General features: G+C 35.8%; 4 protein-coding genes across 4 annotated transcripts; 1 reads left to right on the plus strand and 3 right to left on the minus strand.

The window, feature by feature from the left end:
* Window positions 1-2,013: 2,013 nt before the first annotated feature.
* On the minus strand, window positions 2,014-5,339 carry LOC118276180 (uncharacterized). The gene is made up of 3 exons (XM_035594404.2): window positions 5,142-5,339; window positions 4,576-4,626; window positions 2,014-3,728 (listed from the first exon to the last, which is right to left on the minus strand). Exons 1-3 carry the CDS (start codon window positions 5,184-5,186, stop codon window positions 3,051-3,053), a joined length of 774 nt encoding a protein of 257 aa, XP_035450297.2. The 5' UTR covers window positions 5,187-5,339; the 3' UTR covers window positions 2,014-3,050.
* A 347-nt stretch (window positions 5,340-5,686) lies between these two features.
* Window positions 5,687-10,190, plus strand: LOC118276181 (superoxide dismutase [Cu-Zn]). Its single transcript, XM_035594405.2, has 4 exons — window positions 5,687-5,936; window positions 7,807-7,857; window positions 9,224-9,391; window positions 9,518-10,190. Exons 1-4 carry the CDS (start codon window positions 5,871-5,873, stop codon window positions 9,692-9,694), a joined length of 462 nt encoding a protein of 153 aa, XP_035450298.1. The 5' UTR covers window positions 5,687-5,870; the 3' UTR covers window positions 9,695-10,190.
* Window positions 10,191-10,655: 465 nt separating this feature from the next.
* Window positions 10,656-11,858, minus strand: LOC126910601 (ribonuclease P protein subunit p40-like). Its single transcript, XM_050707338.1, has one exon. It carries the CDS (start codon window positions 11,682-11,684, stop codon window positions 10,662-10,664), a length of 1,023 nt encoding a protein of 340 aa, XP_050563295.1. The 5' UTR covers window positions 11,685-11,858; the 3' UTR covers window positions 10,656-10,661.
* Window positions 11,859-12,005: 147 nt separating this feature from the next.
* Window positions 12,006-19,185, minus strand: LOC118276300 (protein takeout-like). The gene is made up of 5 exons (XM_050707340.1): window positions 19,020-19,185; window positions 18,012-18,231; window positions 13,098-13,228; window positions 12,490-12,645; window positions 12,006-12,247 (listed from the first exon to the last, which is right to left on the minus strand). The coding sequence occupies exons 1-5, from the start codon at window positions 19,081-19,083 to the stop codon at window positions 12,096-12,098; spliced, it is 723 nt and encodes a 240-aa protein (XP_050563297.1). The 5' UTR covers window positions 19,084-19,185; the 3' UTR covers window positions 12,006-12,095.
* Between the last annotated feature and the right edge of the window lie 1,047 nt (window positions 19,186-20,232).

Consider the following 20,232-nt stretch of genomic DNA (forward strand, 5'->3'; position numbering starts at 1 on the left):
CTGTGTGCCGGTCCAATGCGACGAATGTTGAACTTATTTAATAAGAATAATATACCAGCAAGTGAATCTGTCTGCCAATATGTCGGTACCTCCCTAATCTGATTACAAAATTGGAACAATGACTGAGCGATGATACAGGAAACAATTATGTACCTACCTAATAATTCTATTTGAGACATAGTTTTTAACAATTTGTAATTATATGTATTTATTGTATTATACTATTCTTATATTCATGTTATCTAACTATGTATATTAATCCTGTTCTACTATAGTTACAGAAGGTACCTATAGCGTTAGTTTTAACAGGAGACAAATATTTAACAAAGGGAATTAGTTAAGTATCTTGCACTAATGTAACGATCAACCTTTTTTTAATTTTAGATTGTAATAAAATCGCCTAATGATACACACATGTTCGGCGCAGGTAAACCTCTACTCATCGGACGGCATCCATTAGGGAAAGTCAAGTTCAAGCTCCTAGGAAAACGTCCTGCCACACCCAAAACTCAAGTTCTTATTCCCTCCCGATGTGCCTGCCTAGTCAGGTAAGGTGGGTAAGGTTACGTTGGTTGACCATCCACATTTTGATTATGAAAATCCTCTAGAGAGTACCTATCTTTTTTATGAGATAAGTACCTAAGGGTAAACGAACAAGCAGATCACCTAATGGGAAGCGATAATCGCCACCCAAAGATATCAGCAAACACAGGAGTTACTTACCTACAGGTGCGTTAGTTGTCAGGAAGCTAGGCACATAATATACGTCGCTCAGTCAGTAAATACCTACCAGTTTAAAACATGAATACTAATCTCTTTCTCATCATACTATTCTCTCACAACATACCTACACCTTTTTTTATTACGGGGGAAACCTTCAAAAGGCGCTTAGTTTTCTGAGGATAAAAGACTATGGAGTGTGGGATTTTTACCTCACCAAAACCACCCTGGTGGCCACCCTCAGCACCTGGAAGGGGCACCGGGTCAGAGGACCTGGTGCCCCTTACAGGTGCTAATAGACCTGCTCCGGACACTACTTACATCCAAACTACCTGAACCCTTGTAGGTACCTTACCTATGTGTACAATTTAATCTTCAAATTAGACGTAGCTAAGCCTAATCTAATCTCTCAATTAACAAACCACCTCATCAAGGCTGGCCTGACCATGAATTCTCACCAGCCAGCGTCATCAAGCGAAGGGCGAAGCGTTATCAAGTTAATTTCCAGACATATGAGCCGGCGACCGCATTAGCTTTCACTAGCAACGTGACTCGGCTCCGAGTATCATCAGGTCTAGTTTACATAGGTACTAGGTAGGTACCAAAGAGTATAAGTATAGGTGAAGTAGGTACCTAATACCTACATTTTTTTTATTTCACAACATACATAGGTGTGTATTGAGCCAGCTTAAGTTTTTCTGAAATAAGCTAATAATTATCAAAGTCGGTTTAAAAGATTAAAAGACAGTTTCTCTAAACTGTTTCACGTAATGTTCATCTTGATTGCTAACTCCTTTTTTTTTTTGAGGGTGGAAAATCATCCAATGACTTCTCCCGCCTTGGGTGAGAGTGTCAGACTTTTGACTAAAAACCACCCTTTTCCTTCTCCTGCTTTGAGCCGGAGCCCCGGTAACCTTTTACGTTGTCCGCAGCTCCGATGATTGCTAACTCCTACTGTCGACGTTGCGTCAAAACTGATAAGTGAATTTAGCGTCAATTTTCATTATTTCCAAGCAAGATGCAAGCATTTGTCATTTGTAGGCCGCCTATAGTTTGTGCAGGACGCATGCATTCGTCAAATGACGCAGCTAGGACAGTTCCCCTTAGTCGAGTGGTCGCACTCGCGACTGTTCGGGTTTGACTTGGGTGAAACATTGTCGTTATCAGCTTTCGACAATTCTCAGTAATAATATAAAACAAAAAATAACCAAGGAATAACTAATACCTACATGTAGACTTCTATTGCAGAAAGGACCAACTTAAACTATAAAATGAAATGAAAAAAAATATAGGTAACTTTAAAATCACATTATAATTTTATGTTTCACAACACAGGTACTATATAAATAGCTTTTATAATTATGGACAAAATATACTCGTTGATATTAATTTTCTACTTATTGCCCCTATTATGTATGCCTTATACAATGTGATAGGCGTGGGACTTCTAACCCGTTAAGGCTGAGTACTACATCTAATTTTATCGACAAAAATAATAATATGGGGGTTGAACCCCTAATTGAAAATATTTAAAAATAGTTATTTTTTAGGTAAAAATAATTCACAAATGATTTTTTTTCTCACCTAAACATTATCAAACATATGAAAAAAGTAATGAATTAGTTAGCCAAGGTTATTAGCTACCGTTTATCGTTTTTTTCTACGACGCATACAACCTTTGATATCAAAAAAAGTAAAAAAAATATTAAAATAGCTATAATTTTTAGGGGAGGGGATTCGACCACTTCGACCCCCGACTTTTGTCGATAAAATTAGGTGTAGAACTCAGCCTTAACGGGTTAGAAGTCTCGCCCCTATCACATTGTATACATGTTCCCTGTCAGTTACATAGTATAAACTAATAATCAGAAAAACAATGGTACTTTTGTGTATTGTTAGTTTTAAGGTAAGCGTCCACAGGCCCGCATCGTACGCATCGCACGCATTCCGTCTGACGTCATCAATACGCATCGCATGTAGGCATTGCTGATGACGCGGTCCGTACGATGCGGATCAGTGGACGCAGTTGTATGAGTTTCTATACAAGATAAACTAAAATTCGTTGTGTGCGATGCGTGCAATACGTACGATGCGGGCCTGTCGACGCGTACCTTTTACAGCCCGTTTTGCACAGCAAACTAAAGTACAAGACACCTGTTCAAATAAGCATAAATCAGCCAAATTGTATACATAATTTGTACTAAAATATTAGAATGTCAACCTGACTACTACAAAAGATCAATAATAAATAATCAGGTATGTATCATATCTTACAAAAATAAAATAAACAAATTCCTAAATGTATCAATAAGACACCATCAAAAGTATGTTTAAGTTTTACTATTTGTTCCCAAACCACCAATTTCAATTTTAATACAAGACATGGAATCGGTTGACGCTTCGATGTCAATTTTTAATTCTTGAACACGCTTTTGTTCAAGTCTTTTCAACTTCAGTAGTTCTTGTTCCTTAACCAACTTCGCTCCAGTAGAAGACTGCATTGTGGACAAATTCTTAATCCATTTCTCATTACGTATTATTTCTATGTCATCATCCTCGTTTTCAAACAGTACTTTATTCAGTTCCTTTATCTTTTCAACATTCTCTTTTATCTTTTGTTCATTCTCTTGTTTTTTAGCTTTTCTATCTGTTTTACGTTTATTCGATTTTCTGGTGAATATTTTCGATAATGTCGTACTTTCATCTGAATCATATGCTTGGTTTAATCTGTTTATATCTGACCATTCTGAAGTTGACAGTTCTGAATTAGTTCCTACGGTTGAAGTACCGGTTATTGTTTGCGTCATAGATTGTGTTGCGGTACTGCCTCTCTTACGCTTAAAACTGGCACTGTCAAACTCTGACAAAAAGTAATCATCATCATCACTGGAGTAGACAGTAAAGTCACCACCAAATGGATACTCGCACTCTATATTTTCACACATAAATAGTTTAGATGTGTAGTGCACATAGTACAGTCTCACTGGTGCATTGCATAGAGGACAAATCTGAAACATAGAAAAGGATTACATTAGAAATATATCGGTCTAGCTATGTAACAAATGGTCGATGAACTAGTTAAGTACCTTGACGATTTACTATGTCTTAATTATTATGTTATCGGCTTACTCACGTACTGTTTTGACGAGGAACTCGACTAGTTTCAAGCCATGCTAGAGGCTCATATTCATGAGCAGCATTTCGCGACACACGACGCGGCGATTGTCGCGCTGCTACTGGCGATTCGAGCCACGCGCCCATCGCGCCCTCTGCCTGGAATCGCGCGTACTATCCGGCGCGCGCGACGATGTTGGCTCGTTAGACTCGCTCGCCGGCGGCTGCGTAGGTGTTAGGTTCGATTCTCGGGTCGACGCAAAAACGGTGTTACATACCGCGCTCACTGTGTCACACTCCAGACCCGCAACATTGTAGGCTGACGCAGATTGCAGACTTGGCTTCCAGGCAGGAGGTAATGCCCAGCCACCGTCTCTGTTGAAATTAGGACGACGACTTATTTCGATGGCTTCACGTACTTTCCGCGGTACAAAATATTTCTCCCTCGCTAGTACGGAGACCTTGTCGAAACGGAGGAAGTGAGCCGCGCCCGTGCCACAAGCATGCTCGGCTACTAGTCGAGTTCCTCGTCAAAACAGTATGTGAGTAAGCCGAAAACATAATAATTAATTTACTATGTCTTGTGATAGTTATCATACATTATAGATGTGTAAATATAGATATGCAAATATAATGAATAATGAAAACAAATAGTGAGTTACTAAACCTCTTTGATCAATAGTACATTAATACTGTGTATAGAAACACAAAAACATAATTTAAATATCTGACAATATTTACCCTTGGTCCCTCTTCTAATATTGTACTATTTTGAGCAATTTCGGCAGGAACCTGGAATGTAGGAATTAAAGATTAGACTTATGATGACGATCATAAAACATGGTGTTTTCTAGGGTATGAATTTCAACAATTTCACTATGTAGTTACTAGTAGTTAGCAAATGAAGCAATTAATCAGATGACACTTATTAGGCTAGTAATTAACAAGTTTTGCATGCAGTGCAAAATTAGGTAGGTAGTAGAAATAAATTCTGAATAGCAGTAATACCACATTACTGCTTTTGTAATCTATATTTTTATTTTTGCCTACATCTAAGAAGAATCAACGAGATAGCCAGATAACAACAACTGGCTGCAGGTCTGTTTACCGGTAGGTAGCGAAACTCAGAACTATTTACCAGACTCAGACATGCGCAGATACAAAGCCGCGAAAACCAACTGATACTCTTGCGTTACATTATTAACATTGTTTAGTCGGTCACAATATCAGTAATTATCAATTCCTAATAATTGTATTACGCAAAACCGTATTGCTAAGTCCTTTACATTGTTCAACAATATACTTACATTCGTACACGTCGGTGCGACGAAATTACAATTCATATTTTCCATAGTTACAAATAGTAATATAAAACAAATGTTTAAGTTCAACAAACACAACAATTGCTAATATTTTATTATTTTTATAAAATTAAAAATTACACGCTTCCTCACAAACACAGGTTATGACAGATAAGTGACAATAAGTGACAGTGACAGATACAAACAAATGACGCTTGAAGAAAGAACTGTTTGAACAAAACGTCGTAGTTGGCCAAATACGTCTCACACACTAGAGATGTGAATGCCATTAAAAAAAAAGAAAGAACTGAGCTGGCTGTCAAGACCCCTATATTTCGGACTCTTGGCTTTTTAGTTTTCATCAATGCTCAAAGTGATTTACTAAATTAAATCTAAGTATTGATTTTTTTAAATTAATCAATATTACGTAACGTGGCACGTACAATGAACACATTATCTAAATAAAAAACGTTACTAAACGTCCTATATCATTTTATAGGAACGTTCATAAAAGTTACAACACGATCAATCAGACAGAGAACTGAGAAACGTCAAATTATTGGCCATCAGCGAACCGACTTGTCGACCGCAATATTTCATTCATTTCGTTCTTATTGGAAAACTTTCCGGTGTTATCGCTGCAGTAAAATCATTACTGACGAAGAAATTAAAGCGTTAAGGTGTACGTTTTGCTAGTTTAATTACAATCCAATTATTTATTAATCGAATTTCAAAATGCCGACTAAAGCCGTGTGTGTTCTCAAGGGCGACGTTAGCGGAACGATTTACTTTGCCCAACAGGTATTTATACAAATAATTTTCTTGTATAAGTTACAACAGGAATGGCTTCATTATATAACCTTGAAAACTGATACTTTATTGGTAGTAGGCATGTTTGATTTCAAGTATAAATGTGGAGTAGCCTGCTAAGTGGGTACCTACCTACAATCTATTCTATAGACATTAAATTCTTATCATGCGTACAAGATGGTTCTGGAACGTCGCGTACCGGGTACCTACGTAAACATTATGAAATTATAAAAACATGTTTTTTTATAAGGAATGCTGTCAAACAACTATTTTTAGAGACACATAGTCCAATAAGGATTGTTGCATTACCAGCATGACATAAGCAATTAAGTATCATGGTGATATGTTTTAGAAGATAATTTAGTTGTTATCTTTGTAGTAGGTACCTACTTACCTTAGAAATATTCAACCAGAACATGGAATTAGATTATAGGTACTTAGATTTATATGTGTATATTTTTTTAATACACTTAAGTAAGGTCAGGGTGGCATATTCCGTCTATGGGGCGTAACCGTCTACTTGAAATAACGCTCCTTACAGTCGAGTTACAGCGTTTGTAATACGGTCGGTAAAACAACATTACTTTTAACTATAAATAAAATTCATCAGATTGGCGTTAGGCGCTATAAAAACGGGTAAAACAGTCTACAAAGTTTACTTACGTTTTTAAAGTGAAATGCAAGTGCCCTACGCTCCTGTATTTTTGAAGATAAGTTTAAAATTATGTTATTTACAGTGTCGAATGAATTCAATATATATAGTGTAGGGTCGTTTTTTATCTTCAGTGTATTTCTTTGCAAGATAACGCTACCAATGATCAGATTATTTAACGTAACAAATTTGTAACCTCGAAATGATTAAGTGCATAATTCCGTCTATTTTGAATGGGGCAAAATCATCATACGACGAATTTGCCCCATTACAGAGATCGTAAATCTTTTTTGTGTGTAACATTTACAGAATAATTGCCACCACAATATTGTTTTAAAATACCATTTGATTTTGATAGGTTTTAAGTTTATGATTGAATTAAAACGATTTGTGAATTAAAAGTTTAGTTTACTTCATCTGCGCCGTCTTCATCATTAATATGTTTATTTTACAAGAATATGTTACTTTGGGATGTTTTTAAATGTATATGTGTATATAAGTGTATACTCAAAAATCGAATCACCCAGTGTTTTGTACTGTTGTATAAGGAGTAAAATCATAATTTTCGTAAATAGCGGTACTTATTTAACAAGTACCTATTTAACAAATGAGATGATAACGCTCCACTAAAATATGTTGACCACCCCTGTTGGCTTAAACATGCCGAAATAGCCCCTAAAAATGATTTTTACGTATTAAACCAGAACGAGACGTTATTTTAAATATTGTTAAACACAGAATTGACCGTCACTTACCAAGGCATATTATAAGTACGTATTTTATTAAAACAATTAAAGATTTCAATAAATTCTTCGACTATGACGGATTTTTCCGATTTAGAAGGGAAAATTCGTCTACTGCTCAAGTTTTAAAAAACAGTTAATATCCTGGTACTGGCGACAATTTAATTAAAAAAGGTCCCGGCATTTCAAAGCTTAATAGATTCTCATTTCGATGAGACCATATCATTGATCATACATCAACACGTTCATCCGATACGGAGACTCAAATGTGAGTAAAAAAAACTATGCCGGCATTAGCCCCCTGACCTTATTGAGTTGATGTTAGGCTACTAAATAAAAGAATGTAATGAATCAATAATAAATAAATAAGTAGCAAATAAAAATATTTCAATATCAATAGATTTAACTACTCTAAACCAAAATTTCATTAATAAACATGCTCACTGAATTTGTTTATTGTTTCTAGGAAGAAAAGGGGCCTGTAGTGCTGACCGGTGAAGTTCAAGGTCTTGCAAAGGTTTGTACAGCTCATTAATAATACAAATTAATTATTCATGAGTCGGACATATTATTATGTACCTACTTACATACAGTCTGACACACATTTAAGTCTATAATATCTGTTAAAGTAAGTAAATAATACACTAAGAACTTCAAGTCCTTAGAAACCCATTAACTATTAAAACATTGAATGCTGTGGTGGTCACCGGTGACCGATGTTAGCAGATTTGCGATTTGCCTTCAACAGTTTTCCATTGGCAGTCAAATACTTAAAAAAATAAACTTAAATAAAACACAGAATCACATTTTCCATAAAGAATCTCATATTTGTATGAGCTTATTACACCATCCAAAGTCCATGCTTTACTAGTTTTTTTATTTACTGTTAATGATTGTAATAACAGTGAAGTCATGCATCGCGTTGTTTTAGATGCCAATTAACTTTATAACCATTTAAGCTAGGTGTAATCATGAAGCAAATAAAAAGAGATGTCATCTAGATTTAGATGTTGTCTAGATTTCCCTTTAATATATTGCTGGATACTTTACAGGGAGGGCAGGATGTTTTAACCACACACAGGTCCTATACAACAAAAACTATTCCAATTATCTACATTTTAATTTGCCAATTTCTGATTGCTACAACTTGTCTACACCTTTTTACTTATAATAGGCATAACCGTTTTTGTGTCACAGTGCACAATCACTTTTTTTGTATCCCCTCTTTGTACTTGCTTCATGCTTCCTGCTTCATTCATGGGCTGAATCAAAAAAAACTAAGGCAACAGTAGGACAATTTTCATTTCACCCTTTCATACAATTATGTTACATAACTCCAAAGACGAGAATATTGATTCAACTGACGTAAATTGAATTATTCAAAATGACGATGCAACTTTGATATTCATAGGAAGTGGTCACACATAAAATTTACATAGACAATAACCTAACAAACACAGTTACAGTAGCTTCATGTTCAAGGTGACTAGGTATGTTGTAACCATAATCAACTTTATAATGTAATCATTAACTACAAACATGTTCCTTTAACACTCGGTTAAATTAAGAAATGGCTTGATAAGTTATCAACTTTTACAGTTTTATTATCATAACTGTTTAGTAAATATGAATAAAGTGAACTGCATAAGAATTATCGTTATTAAAAATGTTGAAAAGCTTTCAAATCAGTCCTTTTATGGGATAAAGGATTTGGGAAAGGGCAGAGATCTTCATAAAAATAAGTAACAAAATTTAGCACTCAGTAATCAGCAGATGGTTCAGATTCTCGTGTAATTAGCTACATCGACATACTAGTAATATTTTGTCCAGTCCAGGGACTTACTGACTTTCTTACTAAAGATTATGAATGACAATATTTTCAGGGCAAGCATGGCTTCCACATTCACGAATTTGGTGACAACACAAATGGATGCACATCAGCGGGCGCGCACTTCAACCCCAGCAAGATGGAGCACGGCGGTCCAGAAGCTGCCATCCGTCACGTTGGAGACCTTGGCAACATTGAGTCTTCTGGTGGCGCCGCCACAAAGGTATGATCATAGATTTTCCATACTACTGACAGAAGTTTCGGAAAAAAAGTATTGAATATAATTAGTAGACTAACAGAAGCTGTTCTTCTATTTCTATGTGCTATAACTGCGACATTACTATTACAGGTGTGCATCCAAGACACTTTAATCTCCTTGAGTGGACCCAACAGCATAATTGGCCGTACCCTAGTCGTGCACGCCGATCCTGATGACTTCGGCCTTGGTGGTCACGAGCTGAGCAAGACAACAGGCAACGCTGGCGCTCGCATCGCTTGTGGTGTCATTGGAATCGCCCAGGTCTAGAAAGTCCAAAGTCCAACCCGTCAGCTTCTTCCTTCATTGTTACTTTAGTATTAGCAATGCAACTGCTTGCAGCAACTTTCTGGTAAAGGGTTAGAGGCTGGTTCTATGAGCGACGTTGTTTAGGACACATATCACCATCATACAGTCGGTTCATCACTATAGACATAGATAAAGTACAAGCTTGATATTGGAGAACCAGCCTCTAACCTGTACTGATATTTGTGCCTCTTCTAAGTGTAATATTTTGGGTATCTAATACTAGTGTAATCAATGTGTCAGGGTTCTAATTCCAAATGGAAACTGCAATATAGGCTGCCAACCTATGTAGTTAGCATGTAAGACTATTAGATGTTGTATTTTATTTAATAGCATTCCTGGCATATCTCAGTGAACAAATGATTGGAATCTTTTGATGTTTATTTTTATTATTGGTGCAGGGCACTTGTAATGTCTTATGTACTGGTTTGTTTCAATAAAACTACCTAAATTGATGTGATTTTTATTTTTTATTTTTTTTACCACAGATGTCCAGTACCAAATCATCATTGTAGAAAAGATTTCCAGCAGTACAACCTTTTGGCCTGTTGATAAAACAAAATATTTGACACTGCCAATATGAAAACATTCCTATCTAAGCTAGTTACTATAATAGTTTATTCTGAATTTAGTAGTCACAACCACAGTTGCCGATGTAGAAATTATATAGATTTATTATGTAAGTGAAGATGTATTTTATATTTACAAAATATAGGATTTTTTAGTTTTCTATCTAGTGATTTTACCTACCTAATTTATTGATAGTCCTATCTACATGACAAATGTTTTCTCTTTAAAAAGAGAAAACAAGTTTTGCTTTATAAAGTAGGCAATAGAAAATAAGAATCATTAATAGATTGACTTTTGAACTTTAATCATTCATTCAGTAGGTTTTCACAATAAGACAGAAAAAAAAAACACAAGCTTAATTTTATGAATATTTTATTTGTCCTATTGAATACAAAGTATGACCATTATGTGTAAAAAATACATTACATGAAGAATCATGGGCTTGAAACATACACTGACTGCTTGGATTCCATTGCCACAAACTGTTCTCAACACTTTGTATGCTGATGGAGGCCCAGTAATTGTCTATTTCCCTGTCCAGAACATGTTCTGATAATTTCTTACATATATTATTTATCAATGCAGGAGTTATGAAACCACTGGCTATCATAATGCTTATTCTTCCAGTTTTTATTGCATTCTCACTCTCTGGTTGGCAATAAGTACTGATGTATGGTTCTGTTGGAGTCATGTCTGCTCCATATGCTAGTAATCCTACCCACTCAACCATTTCTTCGATCTCTACATCTGTAACTACAGGTATTTCGTCTACTGATGGCATTACATTCCTTATTTTCAATGAATGAACTGAAACATTGATACTCCTCTCACTGAAATATTTGGCTATTGATGACGGACAGATCTCTTCATTATTCGGTTCCCAAGTAATGTTAAAATCAAAGTTTTCCAACTTCTGCAGCGACGTCCGAACTTTCGAGTGGTTCTTTATTGTTTTTAGATTAATTTTGACTTCATAAAAGTTGTGTGGGCGCTTTGTTCCTTCAAATCCTAATGTTTGGAATACGTAATCAGGAATATGTAGTATAAGATGTCCGTCGGGAGTTATAGCGGCACAATTTTGAATAATACAGTTTCTGTCTGTAGACAAACAGTATACTTTACCGGTTTTAATAAAACTTTCAATGAACACTGGCTCTACAAATTCGGTGAGTGAACAATCGGATAGTTTGTAATAATCGGTATCTTCTGTAATTAAATCTTGAATGGAAGTCGGTGTTTGTATCTCATCAGGGCATGTTATTATTAGGCTTCTGTAGAAATAGTTCATGTTCACAGTTTTGTTTACTGCTTCTATATCCTGGTCTTTTCTGTGAGTTATCATTACTTTTGGTGAAGGAAAATTCCATACTTCTGGGCACAACATATTGTGATATAATAACTAGCTTTTTTCTTAACTTTTTAATATAAATTAAATTTTAACAACCTCAAGCACAGAATCCAAATAACAATCACAACATAACCTATTCGACAATCACATAACCTCAATGCTTGACAATGACATTGACAGCTTGTGAATGTTGCAAATGAATGAATGTTTGAATCAAGTAGTGATGTCTATTCATCGACAATTTAGTGAATACATCACTATTCTCACGAAAAAAAAAATATTAAAAAGAAACGTTTTCCGGAATCAATAATAATTTTAAAGAAAATAAAATAATACCTAAAATGAAATAAAACACAATGAAACTTAAACTAATTTATTATCACTGCTTTTATCTATCCTACATAGTTACTTAAATCGAGTGTGTTCATTTAAAAATAGGCTTAATATTTATGGAATGTAAAGTTCTTCCGCGGGCACGGCTTTGTATAGTGATTCTACATCTTCGACAACACGTGCTACAATAGCGTGAACGATTGGAGGAGCAACCTCACGCATTACATCACGCCAGTTGGCATTAACGAAGTCTTCCACGGGCCCAGCTGAAATGAAAATAATATTTTATGAGTATGATCATAATTTTCTCACACAATTTTATTGTTAGTTGCCCTTTCAGTTATTAGAGGTTTTTAAGGACGAAATTATCCGATAACATCTGAGGGGAGAGAGTCTTAGACTCACTCACTAAAAACCACCCTGTTTCTACTCTGCTTCTAAAACCCGGGTAACCAAGTAGGCTGTCGCAGACATAGATATAACTTTAATTTTAATTTCAAAAGCTCACCCAAAACCTTGTTTCCATTGAAAAGGTTGTCGAAATTGAAGACTGCACCAGTTTTCACTTGATGAGTGAAATGCCAGTTGTCGATGTGCCAGTGTTTCTTGCCATCATCTCCGTCGACCGTCACAAGCCCGTTGGTTGTTTTAATCACTATGTCACCTGAAACATTGCAGAATAAATTAGGGAGCTGTACCTACTTACAAAAATTAAAGGCAGTTTTGTGCAGCCAATTTCTTATCTGTGTCAGTCTATCGGTCTGAAGGCATGCAGTTTAAAACTACTTAGGTGTTGATACCTTATCGATTTTCGTATGGCTTTCAGCAATGAACACAGAATAACTTATGAGTATAATTTGGTCTAGTAGGTCGATAAATAAACCATACTACTTTTAGTTTTTTCTGTTAAGGGAACTTTAGTCGTAGTTTATAGATATAAACTACGACCTACCTTTGAGACCATACACAACGTTTCAACCAGTGCTAAGCAATGTATATCAATCAATATGATTGGTGGAAGAAAAACGCATCTTTGTTGGAAAAGCACCTAAGTAACTACTTCAACTGTCCCTACCTTATATCTGTATAGGTTAGGTAGGACAAAGGATGACTTACGGATATTAATATGATATTTCCCCTCTCCCCTGATGGGCAGCACCAGCAGCTGCCCACCCAGCTTGTAGTCTCCGTTCAAGTCCACGCTGCACCTGATCGTGATCGACTGCTTGGCTTTGCTCAAGTCGTGTCTGGAAATTGAAGATCATGGATGATTATTTACACCCTTCATTTTTGCCAAATAAGTTTATTCTACTTCGCATAGGAGATATATTACGAGACTCTTAGAATTAACAATAGGAATGACAGGGTACGAAAATTAGTGAAAAATATTAGACACGCAGTTTTTTATTCATGTGATATAATATAACAATTCTTTGTTAAAACTAATCAAAGTTTAGGAGTGGGAACAAATACGTCACTTCTACGTATAAAACGTACCTACTTAGACGTGATAGCACGCGACATTTCAAATCGATTATATATCTTCGAAAGAACCTATTTGTTTCTGTAGAAAATAAAAAAAAACGAGTCTAATATTTTAAAATAAACTACAAGACGGATATTAAAATGTAAATCAGTCATCTATCCTATTACTATGATACAGTCGTATTACTATTACTATGTTATAATCATTACAACATGTAATCCATGACGCGTTTAAAAGTGATGTAAACTTTGGTACATAGGTAATAAGTATCATTATCAATAGGTACTTAGGTACTAAGTATTGTGTAAACAAGTAGGTAGGCAATTATGTACCTATAGATACAAAATGCATTAAAAATTAATTTACGAGTAGCTGTGTAGTTACCTTAGTCATAAGATAATGCTACTGTAATAACACGTAGGTAGACAAAAGTTAACAAACTTCGCAAAAAGTTCTTCCTGCTCGAATCCCACTTAATTTCAAATGACGTACTAACTATACTATAATGACTGGTTATCAGCAACAGTATTAAGCAGGTACCTATGTCTATCTCATCATTTCTATGTGACTAGATAACTGTCTGTTCTTGCTTTTTTGTCGTAGTGGTCAGCAATTTAAGTCTAATCGGAAAAACAAAAACTATTGCTATAACGTATTTTTTATTTTGCAACGTCATTTTCATTTTTTTTTATCTCTGTAGGGGTGCACATTACGGCTCGTAATGTATACTCACTTTTCACCATGTTTTATAAGTCCCATGTCATTAGGGGTGAGTATATTGCCATATACTGAGTACAATTCCAGACTCCGTGCAACTACAGAGATTTTTTTCGAAAAACCGAAAAAAAAACACAGTAGTACTTTGTCTGGCCCGGGAATTTGAATCTGAGACCCCTTGTCCGACAGTTGCATTGGCGAGCACTCGACAAACGAGGCAGTCAACTACTTATACTTACTATTAAGATCGATAGGCTGATGGTTAAAACGGTACGATTAGACCTATAACATTATTGTGGGTTGGAAGTTTACATTATATCTGCTATCCAGAAATAGACGAATACGAAATTAAATTATTGAAATACGGACTAAATGACAAAGGCTCTTTAAGCATCTCGCTTCAAATACTTAGTAGCAACACGATTCAATTAATCAAGCCATTTGTATTGTGTGACTTGCGACATCTTGAACGCCCTTCAACTTTTGCCACGGATACAGAATGTTCACGTAACTTCCTATTTTTTCCCAATGAAACCTTTTGAATGATCAACTAGATTCAATTAAGTACGTAACTACAGTGATCTCTAACTACAAGTCATGGACGGCCTATTATTGGACTTGAATAGATAGACAAAAACTGTTTAGGTAGGTAGGTAGGTACTTGGAATATTTCCCTTTGTTTTTGTTGACGAGGGGAAACCTTCAAAAGGCGCCTGCCTTTTTGGGGAAAAACTAGGGAGTGTGGGATTTTTACCTCACTAAAACCTCCCCGGTGGCCACCTAAAGGAGGCACCGGGTCCTCTTAGTAGACCAACCCCTTATTCACTTCAAATATTTACCTATAAGAATTTAAAAATAAATTATGAACCAAGTAGACAACTTTCCAATAATCGAACAGCACTTTATCCTCAGATACTTTATCCTAACACTATCGATCATTATTTAGCTTTTCCTAACACTTTCAGAAAGGAAAATGTCTATGGAAATGGTGAATCTTCAAACTCGTATAACTTCTATATTGTTATCTTGGACAAATTTTACGTATTTAACTATTATTCCAAATGGTTAATTCTAACGATACCATAAACCATTTATTTTTGGCCACTGACCGGCCACTTTTAGGAAAGGTCCAAAAATGTATGAAGCCGTAATAATCTCCTTTAAGAACATTATTCAGTATTCATAACATTTACCTACAAAAATAGGCAACTAAATTCTTAATTATCACCATTGAGGGCACACTGTTCAACGTTTGGTTGATACAAAATACTCTGTACAAGTATAGATAATTAACTTGTAGGTCTATAGCGAGCGAAGTACCTACGTAATGAATTTGTGTGTTTATTAGTGTGTCACACTCACAATGGTCGCCCTCGACATCAGTGACACGGTAAGATCTTTTACAACTGAATGAGGAAAACGAAATCAAGTAAATAAGGTTCCACAGTTCGGCTAAATATAGGTCTTTACCCATATTTTCACGAATAAGCAGATGACCTTATGGCTCAAAACAAGTCTAGATTCTAGTTTAGTGGAAGCAAATGCCTTTTGTTTGGAAAATGTAACTGATTCATTTATTTCAGTGTTAAGACTTAGGTATCTAGGAAAATCTTCCTTTGAGAGAACATGACTAATTAAACCTAAATGCATTTTAGATAATCCGTATTTTTATTTATTTAATTTTTTACAACTTTATTGTACAATGGTGGGCTAATACCATAGGCATTCTTGCTAGTCAAACTTTGGGTGATGCAGCGAGAATGTGGTCGCCGTGTCTGTAATGCAATGTTCCAAACTTCTGACTTTACTGAATTGAACAAATTGTGTAAAAAGCACTGCTATGAAGATTAGAGAATTTCTAGGTAACTTCTTAAAATAAATATGAACAGTATCCAAGTACATAGCACATCGAGTTCAACTGTTGTTTGGTACGGGTAAATATTGACAACATAACTGGTGGATCGGAAACCAGTCCGTGGACGGGCTATTCTCACTGTTCTCTGAAATATTCTCATTTGTCGCTCGCGTCATTTCCCGGTTTACTGACGTGCGGATGCCAAGGTCAACGATAAAAAGGTAAAGTTTAATTGTAAGGTTGTTGACTACAATGGGAAGTTTTGTGTTGTTTCTTAAGGTACGTGAGTAATGTCTACTGCAGTTATATAGGTACATACCTAGCCCATATATGGGTCTATGCAACGGCTCGATACAATGTATTTGTTTAACAATTACAATATTATAACAATGCAAACATAAATCTTTGTTATATTTTTGTGATTATTTGTTGTGTGTGTGTTTGTGTGATGAATGTTGCTGTTTACATAAATCTAGGTTTTAAGTGGCAGGTAACTACAAAGGTGGAACCAGGAACACATATCAATATTATCACTACGATTCTTACTAAATAATATACAGCCATATATATAGAGCCATATGTCGTCGCTAAATAGGAAAGGAATTACACGATAACCATAAAAATATTTTATAGAAAAATTTTAGCGCCTAAAAACCTGCACAATTTCGTTTCGGTTGACCTTAGTTTTATCAAAGAAAGTCCATTCATAACTAGTCCAAACCCCTCGTTAAGACTTACTGAAAATTAAGGCTTGAGAGCTGTAGAGTTCGGTTAGAACAAAAAACAGGTTTACAAAAATTATTATTTTAGTTACTACTTTTTACTTAGGTACTTAGTTAATTTATTCACTAACTTACAATACATATTATACCAATTATTCTAATTCTAACCTTGTGCATTTAACGTCATATATGCATATTTTATCTCTTCTTATTGTCTTATTTAAGTTAATTTAATTCAATTTAATGTATCTAATCTACAATATTTCTAGGTATTTTAGTTATGTTGATTATTAAATTATGATAACACATAACTTCATACCGGTCTCTCATGAAGGTAGGTAGAAACTATGGAACGCTATTTTTTTACGAATCTAACACACATACCTCTTTTGCTTCACTTTATCAACATTATTTAGGTACCGTATTGATTCTTACTGCCGCACTGAGAGTCATTTAATGATTACTTAAACTATTCCTTACTAACGATTTTGTATGGAAAACAGTTGCTAAAGCTGCTGGGTTAAGTGACTCTGAGTACGGCAGTTAGTGTTATAATAAATATCCTAATCCAATTTGTGCGAACAGTTGCCTAGACCAAAACAATTGGCAACTGGATGCCGTGCAATGTGTAGTGGGTTGGATTCCGGCAACTCTTTGTGTGATCCACAAATACTATTTAAATTTGAATGTGGAATGGCCACATTATAGAAGGCGTCGAGGAGGCAACCGCCTGCACGCCTAATACGCCGAGATCCCGCTTACATCAACTGCAGGCGGACCTTTGGGTTTATTATGTTAAATATTATGTCAAACCAATTATTGGCTGACCTTAAACAAATAAACAGCGAGTGGAAAACTATAACGTAAAGCAATCATTTATTTACTCACACAATTAGGTGCCGTACCTACCTACTATGTAAATATGGATACCTACTCAATAGACTGCCAAGAAATTGGTTTGTCTATAAAATTACTGCTATGCATTATATTTACCTATCTCAATGCTATGTATCACATGGTTAACGCGCATACAAATTAAGACACTAAATAGTTAATATGTAATATCATCTATGGTAATAATATGTCTCTTCACTTTAAAAAATCAATATTTTTTGTTATAAGCCGGCAGAGGAGCAGGCGTATCACTTGATGGTAAGCAATCGCGTTACCAGCCTTTTGGAGTCAGGGATTTGAAGACATAGTATTGGGGAGATTATACAAAAAAATATAATGTAGATAACTGTACTTACTTGACACCATCTACAGTACACCCTTTCATCCCAGTCACCGTCGTGTCCGTGAACTTCAGAGTTAAGCCAGCTTGGTCCCCTTTGATCTCATCGAACTTCATGGGGTCCAGCGACTTGATCCCCAGCTCTGGGATCCCAGCCGCCATGATTGGTACAGCGGCCTGCGCTGACGCAAGCACGCACGCATTGTCCCCGGATTTACACGGCTTTATGAAGGGAGCTGGGGGTGGAAAATGTTTGAATGTAAGTATCCAAGTAATTATTATATTCTATAGACGACCTATCTATAGATCTATACTTACAATCCGGCTTTTATAATAACATTAATTCCGGAAGCAAATTTTTAAACAATAAGGAACAGATTATACGTAATTGTAATGTTCATTTCAGTTTCTAGTTAAAGCATGCAAGAAACTTTCATTATAAGGATAATTAATTAACTAGGTACATATCTGCATTAACTTTGGTACTAGGAACTTATTTAGCTACATTGTAAGCATACAATTTTATCAGGTAATTTTTAAGATATGATAAATCGCTCAAATTAAAAGAGATTCTCTTATGAGTTTACTGTTTCTTCTTATCTTCAAAAGCTGGAGACTTTATCGCATTACCAAATTCATAAACTAAATAGTAGCATATACAATATTTTAATTTATCTGTAATTTTATAATATTACTAGCGACCCGCCCCAGCTTCGCATGGGTGCAATGGTGATATATTATACCTGTATTATACATAAAAACCTTCCTCATGAGTTACTCTATCTATTAAAAAAAACCGCATCAAAATCCGTTGCGTAGTTTTAAAGATTTAAGCGTTCATAGGGACATACAACATGACAGAAAAAGCGACTTTGTTTTATACTATGTAGTGAAGTTTTTTTTCCCAAATTATTACTATTTCCAACTACAATACGACTACTAACATTAACTCTACCCATCAGTAAAAAGCCCAAAAAAAAACAAAATCTCTAGATTCTAAATTTAAAAATCTAGTTCCACTTACCCGATGCAGATTTCGCGCCCAAAACGACGGCGAAGAAAGAAAGATACGTCAGATAGTTGTTCATGGTGCACTCGTGTCACTCCTGTCACAATCGACTCCTGCGCAACTCTGGTGGCGGTCGCTACGGGACGACACTTATATGAGATGTACACAGGCGAGCGCGTCATCCGCTTATTGTCATAGCTCTGTGTTCTGACTTGTTTTAAGGGGATGTATAAATGTTCATTTTTGTACTAGAGGCATTACAAGTGCTTTGTCGGTCTTTTGGAGGTTAGGTATTTAAGGGTCATTGGGGAAATCGGGTATTGGAAAGATAAGAAAGGGGTTCCCCCGGCCCGAATCTCACTCACACAACGCAAGCGTTGTTTCACGTCGGTTTTCTTTGAGGTCGTGGATCACTCCAGTCGAGCCTGCCCTTTGGTGCTGAAGCATGGCTGTCCCACATTTATAACGATGCCTCCCAAATTCGATACACTTACCTCACAACCTAAAGGCAAAATCGGTGTAATTGGCTGTTATACAAGCTTCCCCTTAACATACACAAGCCAGTACTTCGAATCATAATATGCTCGCCTCACCTTGATCTTGAAATTTGAACCGCGACTATAAACAATCCACTGCGTGAACACAAACTGCACTTTGCATTAATTTAATAAAGTAGAGTAATTTTCATAAGTTGTTGTAGGGCACGGCTTATTTACGTAGGTAACTAGGTAAGCTATTTTTAGTTCATTAAAAATACATAAGAACGAAAGGATTCTAGGTAATGTACAATTATGAAGTTGTTTTCCTCGTAGGTTTTCCCCAAAAGTAAAACAATTTTGTTTTTTTTGGTTTTGAAAACCTTTCCCCTTCATTTTTTCTCCACCACTTTAATTATGGTACTAATTACCCTGCTATGCCGAACCTAGGATTCCTTTAAAAAACCTTATCGTTATTTTAATAATTTTTCATTGCCGGGCTTTTAGGAGTTAGGAATTTAAGGTTTGTTGGGGAATTGGGAAGATTAGGTAGGGGGTATCGGGCCTCCAGTAACCTCACTCACACAACGAAACACAACGCAAGCGTTGTTTCACGTCAGTTTCCTGTGAGGCCGTGGTATCACTGCGGTTGAGCCTGCCCATTCGTGCCGAAGAATGGCTCTCCCACACTTACATATTACTTATTCTAAAGCATAAGTAGAAACATAGGTACAACAGGCACTGGCTAGAAG

The sequence above is a fragment of the Spodoptera frugiperda genome, chromosome 31, assembly GCF_023101765.2.
Source record: "Spodoptera frugiperda isolate SF20-4 chromosome 31, AGI-APGP_CSIRO_Sfru_2.0, whole genome shotgun sequence".
Lineage (NCBI taxonomy): Eukaryota > Metazoa > Arthropoda > Insecta > Lepidoptera > Noctuidae > Spodoptera > Spodoptera frugiperda.